Below are 11636 nucleotides of genomic sequence, written 5' to 3' on the forward strand. Positions count from 1 at the left end.
AAACCTGAAAAATGACCCTAGCTGTTAATAGGACGTTTATCCCCGCAACACAAGTTAGTCCGATTGTAGACACAACGACGATTAATTCCCCTTATCTACCAGAGGGAATCCAATGAAATTGGTGGCAGCAATCCTTATACAGCAGTGTAGATGTGCGTTATCTATATTTGTAACATTTGGCCAGTAGGCTGTCGATCCTTTATATACCTTTTAAGTCATCTTACCCAAATGGTGAGGATGGCCTATAGCCATTGTGCTTTGTCTGCCGTCGGCCGCGTGTGCCAATCAATCAGTGTGATTTAACTGAAACTTAGCTAAAATGACCCTGACATGGTCCCGAATGACCCTGACATGGTCCCGACCAAGTGTTGTTATTTTCAGGTTAACTCCGTAATCCTTGAAAACAAAATTTAAAAGTTATTCTGAAGTTACTGGTGCTAACAATTGGAAATTCAAGGACAGCGCAAGTTTTTTTTAGATCCTGCTATAAACGTTGCGCCGTCTTGTCCAAAGTCGTCCAAGATTGGCGCTAGAGTCACCATATTGAAAAAAACTTGTTTTCCTATTCAACTTGTAACAAGACAATATGATGGAGATATTATTGTTCTGTTGTAGATTTATATAAACGGGCGCCTTATAGACAACATCATGGAGGTGGCTCGGGATAGAGTAAACATCAAGGAGTATCTGGGAAACCCTTGTAATGTTAATCCATGCCTTAACGGCGGTGTGTGTGTTCCCAAACTTAACGCAGCTGACTGCAAGTGTCCGATGAAATACCTTGGCCAGCGCTGTGAGAAACGTGAGTAATACATTTGTGTCGGTCAAACCTATCTGCCAATGGTTTTGCATAGCAATATGTACAGTTCTTTAAACATAAACAGAGGTCGAATTGTGTCAATATTGAATCATGTAATAACCAAAGATAGTGTGTGTGGTATTTATATAAACAAAGGTATCGCTAAGACAGGTTTTAATGTATTTTGGATTCTTGATAAAAAAGCAAACTTTGCTGGAGTTGGTTGTAGGAACTTGAAAATGTTGGTCAAATTATCTTTGTATATTTTATACCTTAGCCTAATACTATGTTAGTGCAATATTAATAGGGTACTATGTTACATTTCATTAACTATTTCGCAATGCGTAGTTGTAAACATTCATCATCGAAACCTTATTGAAAATGCATTGCCTATTCTTTCTATATGAACAGGTTCAGACGCTATAAACAAAGATTTACCTGTGAAATTTGATGGGCGCACGTATCTTCGATATCCAAATGAAATTTCTCATCAGTAAGTACAATTGTAAATTTAATTTGGACACCCTATATAAAAGTACGATTGAGCCTTTGTCTGATCACTGCTCATCTAAAGATGATATTTTCTTTGTCATCACTTTACATTAAAACATTATAAACTTCAAATTAAATTTAAAAATTGATTTTAAAAACGTATGACTGTAAAAGTTATGATACTTACACAATGGTTATTAATTTCTTACAACTTCAATGAGCATTCACAGTGAAAATATCCATCCGGTAGGGTTAAGATTAATTGTCCATGCTCCACAACGATCCTGGTTTCAGCTTTGCAGTTCTCTTTTTCTATTTAAATTATGAGAGAGAAAAATGTTTACATATAGGTGAGCCTATTTAAAATGAATCTGCTAGAATACATATTCATACCCAATGACTATGATGTTCTTAGCGATTTCTATTTATGAAGTAATAATTTTATTTGACCATTGAGTCATTTGCATTATTGTACCATCATGAAATATTAAAGAAGATTAAGTTTCGAGATCTGCTTAGAGTATGAAATATCACAATTGTAGTACCCTATATAATTACTGCATTTATGAAATAATTTCAGAGTCCCTGGCCAGCGTACTAACAAATACACGATTAAGTTCCGTGAGACGCGGGGAGGCGGCCTCATCTTGTTCCAACAAGGTACCCTTCCTGTACTCGATGACTACTTCGCCATTGCAGTGGTGGACGGTAGTGTGGAGCTTAGCTACAATTTGGGCGGTCAGACAGAAGAAGGTCTTCACATTATCAGGTCTACGGTAGCGGTGGACGACGGACTTTGGCATACTTTAGTGGCGAACAGGTCAGTGTGAATATTAGGGTAACAGAACTGATTTTTAGAACTGGTAGAGTTTACGAGTATGGGTCATATCGAATGATTGAGAGTAACCACCACCAGCTAAGTTGCCACGCAGCAGTAGCCTGTAAAATTTGCTATTCTTATTACATGTATGCTTATCATTTTCTCTAGAGTCTATATATATGGGCATTTGAAATGTTGAACGACCTCGAACTTTTCAACGATGGTGATACTTTTAAAAAAACTATTGGTGTTGAAATAAAATACGAATTAGTCTGCTCATATTCTTAATATAAATATATATGTATAAATTACTACTTGTCGGCTGTGTAGCACCTATACATAAATGATGGATTGATATGCGTTACCTGGTTACATTGTAGGGATGAGAGACAGGCCACACTACAGGTAGACGATGAGAGACCAGTGAAGGGCATGTCATCTGAAGGAGCGTCACAGCTGGATACTGACGGAAACCTGTGGATAGGTAACCGATCAGAAACCTATATATATATTCTTACCAATCAGAAATTATATTTATTTTTGCATTCTAACCAATCAGAAATTATATTTATTTTTGCATTCTAACCCATTAGAAACATGTATATATATTCTAACCCATTAGAAACATGTATATATATTCTAACCAATCAGATATCTCTATACATTTTAACTAATCAGATGTCTCTATACATTTTAACTAATCAGATGTCTCTATACATTTTAACTAATCAGAGTACTTTACCTATCAGAAATATATAAGTACACATTATCAATAATCCAGAAATCGCCACGCAGAATTTATAAACAAAAACTTGCTTACCACAAGTCATTCCATTCTAATCTATCAAAATTTTATACCGATTTTAATTAATCAGACATTTGAGCTGTATGTACATATTTTAACCACAAAGAAACGATGAAACGAAAATATTTTATTGTTTTCCTTGATTTATTTGTAGGTGGAAAAAGCAGCCTCCCTCTTGGCCTACCTGACCAATACTATCATGGCTTTAGAGGATGTATTGAAGAAGTTTACATTAATGGCCGTAAACTTCAGATGATTGACCACCGCAGTGACCAAAGATCCCCTATTGTAAGGTTCTGTGTATGATAGTGGACGAGAATCAGGTTACGGAAGTGAATTCGTGGATAGATGTGTATGATGTTCGATGAAACCAAATGTGAATGCCCCGTGCTGAAATACCAAAGTATCGCCATGATCATTATATAGCGAAATCTACAACATTGCCATACAGAATTTGTCGAAAGAGACAATGGCCAGTATGTTAGGATCAAACCAAAACTCTGTGAAAGAAGCAATACATTGTAGATATTGTATAGATATACACACGCGTCCTGGCCTGTGACATGTACATGTACATAAGTGTTTATCAGAACGTGTGTTACGAGATTGTCGAAATAGTCCACCACTTTCTTGGTAGTGATGGTATCGAGCGACGATTCAAGACATGCGGGTTTGTGCCACATCCCATAAAGATTACAAGTATAATAAAGATATAGATCAGCGCCCGGCATCGTAATGTGGTAGATAGAACTAGAGGTAAACTTTCCGATGGCCAATGCTGAACGACAGTTATTCTGAAACAGGGCATTGACCAGATGGGATCATTGATCTGGGTTTGAAGACATGTCTGTGCCATTTTCCTTAAGTGACTTTTACCAACTTATTGTGACTGTCAGTATGAATTATCTGGCCTGTATGGGATGAACACAATCTTCTGTCTTACATGAAAAGACGATGCGTGTGTGCGAATCGTGCTTGGTGTTTCGTGTGGATGCAACTCATTCTTGTTAAAGTTTCACATATGACCTGACCAAGGACAAACTGTGAAGAAGTGTTTGTGCCTGTCTCAATGTTCTCATCTCGTTTCAAGTGAGCGCCCATCCATTACGTTTGTGTCATTGCACTTCCATTGAAAATGCTATTCATAACGATCATTTTCATTCACACACAAAATGAAACATTTTCTCTTATCTCAACTTACTGATTTGTATTGAAGCGGAAAAGCACTGACAAATAGCCTCGGTGAATCGCAAATTTGTCTCCTTGTCAAATATGCGTGCATTAATGTGCTACTTATTGAAACTCTTTGTATTTAATGTCATGAATGCTGAGTGTCCTGTTTTTTGTAAAGAGAGGCCTGATTGGTTTGATGATATATGTTCAAAGAACAGAACGGATGAAAGTATATCATTGCCGGAGAACTTATTAGACTGATTTCATGCTTATATGTGTATTTTTTAATAACTTTGTCCGTAATTTACTCAAAATGACCATGGATGGTATAGTATATTATCAACATGGTTTTAATAACCCCATCTTCGTCTTCAATAAACATCAAATTGATGTGAAAATGAAGAATCTTTTGAGAAAGACAGTTCTCAATTAAAGGTAAAATGGGTAAAGCTACGGGATTATTGTTTCCTGGTAGTCTGTCAATTTCGTGTATACAGGGATATTGCGTTTAATAGACATTACCTTGAATTAAATCGTTTCTTTAAGCGTCATAATAGTAGTTTGGGTCCAGATTCCATGAACTGTCTCGGTTCAGTCAGCAGCCTGGCTTTTGCTGTTCCGTGAACGTGCTGACTGGTAAAACAAAGAAAGTAATTCTGGATTTTCAGAATGGATGTGTGGTACAATTGATGTATAGAACTTTGAGTAATAGCTGTACATAGAAGCATCCACAACATTGTTGAATTTAAGTGATTGTTTCATAGTATATGGAATACGTTTTGTAGATTAGATGTTTAAGGCTTCTGATTACATGCATTAAGGTTCATCACAAATTATAAAATTACGTGTTTTTTGTGTAAAGTTGAATATTCATTTTGATTTAACTGAATTTATGAAATGTAATGTAATAAAATGATATGATTATAAAAATGTCTAGCTCCTGGAGTTGGTTGTTTATCGTGTATCATGAACACTTATATAACAGACGCATACTTTCTACACTGTTTAAAGTATCCTGCGCCAATGCTAGATTTGATATTCGTTTATAAAGATACCTAGCTATCACACTTTACTACAGGACAAAGATTTTGTTAGGAACCGATAACAAGAGAATAGTGATATATGTATGTATTATGTTCACCAAATGGCTGCAGACTTACCATGAAGTGAAAAACTTAAGACGCAAATAGCTAGAAGAAACTACTTCCTCCGCATACTTTTCTTAATTCCAAGAAGTTATTCAGCAATGTCACGATAATCTGTATCCATACAATTATAGCTAAGTAGATGGTGTCTTGCAATTTAATAAAGATGTTTAATTAATATTAGTCTACAAGATTTGAAGCACAAACGAAATAGCTAAAATATTATACAGACATTCAAACACATGCCTCAACACTTGCATATGGTTCAAAAGAGGAGTATCAATTTGGGCCCTCTGGTGGCCATATTCTTTGCCTGAGTTTATAATATTCAAAAATATTGCTCCGTGCAATATAATGTGATATATATATAACAATTTTTCTCGTATATTATGGCACCATTACATGTTTAACCCCACATAACTGACAAGAGACTCCGACCTGACCTTAATCTTTATTCATATCATGATATCCTAACCCCCGGGTATCTGTTAACAAAAAATGATGCTTATCGGTCATGGCCACCAGAGGGCCCAAATTGACACACCTCCTTTTTTTCTAGGAATAAACGGGATACTACGGAATATTGTCGCTGACTTTATCACCAAAACAATGTTTTTTATGAATAGAGCCTAATACCTACATATCTAATATTTACAGAAATAATTTATCTTTTATTTATTCATTGTAATCGATTTACATTAATACGAACGAGGGATACTTAATATAGTAAAATATTTGTATCAACCAAACGTTCAAACAAATATATCCCTCGAAAAAGGGCAGTCCATAAGATTAGACCAAATAACGCTCGTTGTATTAATTGACAGACGACACATATTGAAATATGGTGGAATTTTCCTTTTTTGAAAATAATTGAAATAATGCAAAACTAATTGAATGCAAATTTACAAGTGACTACAAAATAAACAAAATCACATTAAAACAGATGTAGCTATAACTCTGCTTTCATAAACTTACCTCACATAGGTGTCCATTTTGACAAGAAACTACATTGTATGAACCATGCAACCAAGTTTATAACAAAAGTAATATACGAAAAAGGACGGATACTGATTTCCGGACTAAGATAGATGATCACGCCTTATCTAAGAATTATAATTGCATCGATTCGATCATCAGGATACATAATCCGATGATGGATTTTCGGTTCGAATATGATAATATTTAAACTTACGTAATGGACAAGCATATAATCATCACCACCTTGCGTTTCCTCTTCTTCGCTCTTCGTCTTTTTATTTTTTTTTCTTCTGAAGAAAAAAAAAGAAACCTTGCCATTATGATGTAGCATGCTTGGTTAAAAACATTCAATTAATACTAGATATTTTGGCAACAATGACTTCTACTGAAATTGGGCTATAGGGAAGCCTACTGGAAGTATTGTAGTCCATTATTCTAATAGTTCGTTAGTATTTCTCTATTGCAGTAATTATTTTTGTTTATTTTTGAGGATTTCACTTCTCTCTGATTGCTAATTTTTACCATGTTTTTGCAACAAACATATTAGATTTCGCTTTTACTTTACATTCTCATAATGTCCTGTCTTTTGAGTATTGAAACAATATTCATATTATTAGATACCTACCACATTTTAAACAATAAAGAAAATATATCAATGTTAAACAAATCTTTATTTGTAATTTAATATTTTATATATAATGTCAGGAAAGCGTTGTTTTGTTGTGTATTATTTTGTTTGTTTGGTTTTTTTTCTTATTTTCTGTGCATTGTAGTTTTATTAAAAATCAATATGTTACGAAGGGAGATAACTCTGACATTCCTATTGTATTTCGGGATAAATTCGAGTATAATATATGGTGGGATTATGGGAAATGGAATCACGTATTATACATTATATGGAAAGTTAAGGGATATGTGGAACAGTTAACCATTTTTCAATATCCAGATTAAGACATTCTCAAGAACAAAAAAATACGCCACCATTTGTCAGGTTACGTTTATCATATATTTGCTAAAACAAGGGACAACAACTGCGATAGCTTTAGCAGGTTTAGGAATCGTTTACTTTAGACTGTTTGAAGGACATTAGTGGAGTGGATCCATGCAGGATCGGTCAAAATGTGACTAACTCTATACGTATGTCAATGGCCTTATTTCAAGATCACATACATTGATAAATTGATGTTTCAAAATTACATAAAACAATGTAACATTCTTTGAAGACAAATAATTGTAAAGTATATTAAACATGATTTCTCAAGTAGTAAACAAAATTTACAAGTATGCATACAATCATGGCATACATTACATATGTAAAATATACATTCGCATAAATTTCTGTCACATTTTAGTTGAATTTTACTATAATTGTTGAATTTCTAAGTATGTCTGAAAACACAAATGTGATGTTATAATCGAGTAATTTTCCATCGGTAATTCCATCACAGATTTATTACATAATTGACATTTATACAATGCTTAAGATCTTAAATAAATTCAGATTTAATGCATTATTTATACTGCAATACAGTTGGGACATTGAAACTGTACCTGCTATCCCCTTTGCATGATCGAAAAAGGCGACTTTTAAGCTAAAGCAATTGTTTCATCTCATCTTTCTAACTGCTTTCATTTTTCAAACGTCTCCCTTAAATTACCGCCTTAACTTTGGCATTGGGTATTGCGTTCGCCTTTGTGAAGAAGGTGCATTTTATGATCGCAAAAGGCGACTAAACGTTGTGCATCTTCTATCCTATTCTTTTTGAGCGACATTCTTCTTTCTAACGACTTTCGCCTTGAGTCAAGTGATGGTTCTGTGTGGAAGGCTCCTGGTTCGGTTCCTTTTCGAGACACACCCTCGGAAAGTGACTTGGTCGATATAACTAGTAGTTTTGACTTTTGCATAAGGTAGTCGGGCTTCTGGTTTGAACGTTACCAGTATAATGCGACCGGATGGATCCTTCAGTGGCATAGCGCTGTATAATTGTCACTATTGCAAAAAGACTTAGCACAAACATGACACAAGATACACGCAAACCATTGGATACAGGAAGACCTTAACTAATCTTAACTGCTAATTGGATATTAAGTAACGAATCAATCATCCATAACAAAAGTAGGACAGGCGTTGGGTTCTGTCCGCTGCCCGACACAAATCATATTGGTAATATCTAGTGCCCGCACATATATGTACGAAGCACTCAGGTATTTGGACGATTGTTTAGTTCATTGTAGGTTTTGTTGAGATAACGCTATAATATCTACAAGGATTTTCACCATTACAAGAAGACACAACAGAAGCATACCGCAATCTTCCAAAACACATACCCTATTATCACACGCAACACATCGCATATAGAGGAACCGTTCATTGAATGTTAAAAGCTTTACAAATGAAAACCTTCTGCGCATAACATTCTAATTCAAATTAACATTGATGACGTTTACGTCACCTCTGCCAGATGGTTGGATGACATAATCGACTCTGTACACTTGTTCGACACACAGGGGTTTGACACGACTTCACAAACCAACGTGAGTATATTTGTATATGAGAAGGTGAATGTATACCTTTTATTGGATAGTGAGCAATAGTTTCCATGTCAAACCCCCATGATGCAAAACTTTACCATCCATTAATCACCAAATCGGAATTTCGTTGGGAAGTTGCTTTGCAAAACTCCTGTTCTTACGAAGACTCTCAATCCTTCAAGTACTGGCCAGTACGGTATAGAGGGTTGATAAGCTTGTAGAGGGAGCACAAGGCATTGTGATCGGGGGAATGCATATAATTAATTAATGGATCGGTCATGGCGCACCCACTGTCCCTATGGGCAGACGACACACGCTTCACGAGCCTCCATCAAAGGCCATTGGTCAATCCAGTGTCATTTTCTACACTATCCGCGCTGTTTGATGGGAGCACTAATATACGTTTATATCGCCCTAATAATACATTGCTTTGTTTGCGTTATCTACTGTTGGTATTGACAATGTATTGATTTATATTATGTCTTTAACAATACATTCAGGATGAGTACGTGCTTTTCTCCACTGGTGAATTGAATGAAGGACGGAACATTCATGTTTCACAAACAAGGCATTGAATCCGGTCCAGCGTGACTGGAAGGCCAAACACGTACCTTTTCTGGAAATTCTGGAAAAATGCAAAGGGATACCGATGTATCTTCTATTCAAAACCATAATATCGATGTTCGATAACACAAAATTTCTCGAAACTTCGCAATGTATATTCTCTAAACGGACAAGAAACAGTTCAAACTATTTTTATAATAAAGTGGCTAAGGATAATGGACTTTTTCCGAGACGATGACACCAAACAGCGATTTCCAACTACAACTGCTGCTATAATAATACACAGAAAAATTCCCATCAGAAGTATTGCTGATATGATTTGTATTTGAATAAAAGTGGGATGTTATTATTTAATTCATCATCTACATGTAATTTTACCTTTATTTAGTCTTTAACTTCAACAATGATGTTGCATCTTGTTTCTCTGCAGAGAGGTTGTTAGAATTGTACACAGAGCTCACTTGTTCCGAATAGGGGTTGTTGGTTAAATGGTTCGGCCTTCATTTTAGCCATAACCGAATTCATATCTGCCCGATCACGGGAACTCCGGTTGCCTCCCACACTAAGATCCCCGCGCGCGCTTACATCCGGAAATAAATTGTTCATGTATACGAAATTGACTATTTACTGACTTACGTTATATAATTAAGTCATCCATTCATTGATTACCCTAATTGTATTCATATTACATTTTTGCGCATATATATTGACAAATGTTAACATTTGTTTGTCACACTTACTTTATATATTGTAGAATAATCAAGCCAAAGTGAAGTTTATGTGAGTATAAATGACTCATAAAACGTGACCATATGACGTCAGCAGTGTTGAAGTGGTAACGTCACTTGATCACCGTAAAAATGGCTGTTCCATCTTATGGAGTATATCGTTGTTGATAAACGGTATTTCTAGTGTCGATTTCTCGAAACAAAAAATACAGACTTAAGTCAAAATTTAAGTTTTTCTCCTTCTTTAACTTTTATGAAAAATTATGACTTAAGTCATTTGTTGACTTAAGTTTGTGTCGAGAAATCGAAGCATGGTATATCTTACACAATATTAATGTAGATACAACAAAAATGAGTTAATAATGTAAATATGTAAGTATTAAAACATCTTTTTTCTGGAATCTATAGTCTATATAGATGCGAGAGATTTGCAGATAATCTTCATAATGCGCATTAGAGCAGTCCATAGATTCCATAAGAAGAAATAGTTTGAAGGATGTATCAATAACGCAACTTTCAACAATATTCAATACATATCATATGTGTATGTGGAAAATTGTATCTCGTCCAGAAGATCAAACGTTATCTAAGAAAGGTGGGACTTATCGGCAGTATATTGTAGGTATACTCACAACGTTTTTGGGATCACGACACCGCCGTATTGCGATGCGCATGATGATCATATTATGACGATTATGATGGAAAGCTAAATGTAAAACACTATAGAAGAAAAGAAAGGCGATTTAATCTTGCTATGTGTTTAGTCATGTTATTTTAACTAAGTGGAATACGATAGATATCACATTGACATTTTGTTTACGGAAATATATCACTTTTTAGTTCATTGACAACAAGCACGGATACACAAAAACAATTCGATATGTAAACAGAATAAATAACGCGCCGACAGAGCGATTTTAATACTGTTTATTGGTTTTGACCGTTCCACTTTTGGGTTTCTTTTACTGGTTTCTTCATAGGGTTCGATCAAATGGAGCCTAAATGTCAAACATCAGTATGTCAGTATCATTCTCCACTTCAATAATATCTGATAAATCCTGTCATGTTCTTTTAACTAAATCCCAAATCAATCTACTGCAAGTATTGCAAATTAGTATTAGGGGCAATTATGATAATTTTTGTGCGATAATGTTAATTGTGATTCACCAACAGACATCAACAAAAGTCCACGTACCTTTAAAGAGAAAAATGTTCATGAAAAATGATATCGCGATGTCCTCTTCACAGGTTACCCAGTGTACAATTCAAGTTTATCTTTGGTAAAAAGGAAAATTGTCATTTTTACTGGAAACAGCTCAGCCGAGTGCTATAGTTTCCTAGGGGTTCCAAGTATCTATGGAACTTATGCTTTATTTCATGATTCTCTATGGAAATGAAATCTGCTTTAAAGAAAATAAGAACATTATTTTAGAAAAATGTTTTAAACAGTTTTATACTCTTAAATGGGATCTCAGGGGGGCAGACTAAAGCACACATTTTATGCGTATGTAACAGTGCTAGAGTTGCATACATGTACCTGGTAATTAACCAATGGTTTGTTTACATAAAACCGATCAAAATACTTAATACAGTGGGA

General features: G+C 35.0%; 1 protein-coding gene across 2 annotated transcripts in view; it reads left to right on the forward strand.

Annotated features, from left to right (window-relative positions):
• Nucleotides 1–5025, forward strand: part of LOC138318926 (agrin-like) — a 177008-nt gene extending 171983 nt beyond the window's left edge. For both annotated transcript variants that reach the window (XM_069261744.1, XM_069261752.1), the window contains 5 exons: nucleotides 616–802; nucleotides 1211–1292; nucleotides 1872–2111; nucleotides 2492–2595; nucleotides 3071–5025. In XM_069261744.1, the coding sequence (XP_069117845.1) occupies nucleotides 616–802; nucleotides 1211–1292; nucleotides 1872–2111; nucleotides 2492–2595; nucleotides 3071–3222 (765 nt within the window). In that variant the 3' untranslated portion in view covers nucleotides 3223–5025. The remainder of the gene's footprint in view (nucleotides 1–615; nucleotides 803–1210; nucleotides 1293–1871; nucleotides 2112–2491; nucleotides 2596–3070) is intronic.
• The last annotated feature ends 6611 nt before the right edge of the window (nucleotides 5026–11636 follow it).

This window comes from Argopecten irradians, chromosome 1 (genome assembly GCF_041381155.1).
Source record: "Argopecten irradians isolate NY chromosome 1, Ai_NY, whole genome shotgun sequence".
Lineage (NCBI taxonomy): Eukaryota > Metazoa > Mollusca > Bivalvia > Pectinida > Pectinidae > Argopecten > Argopecten irradians.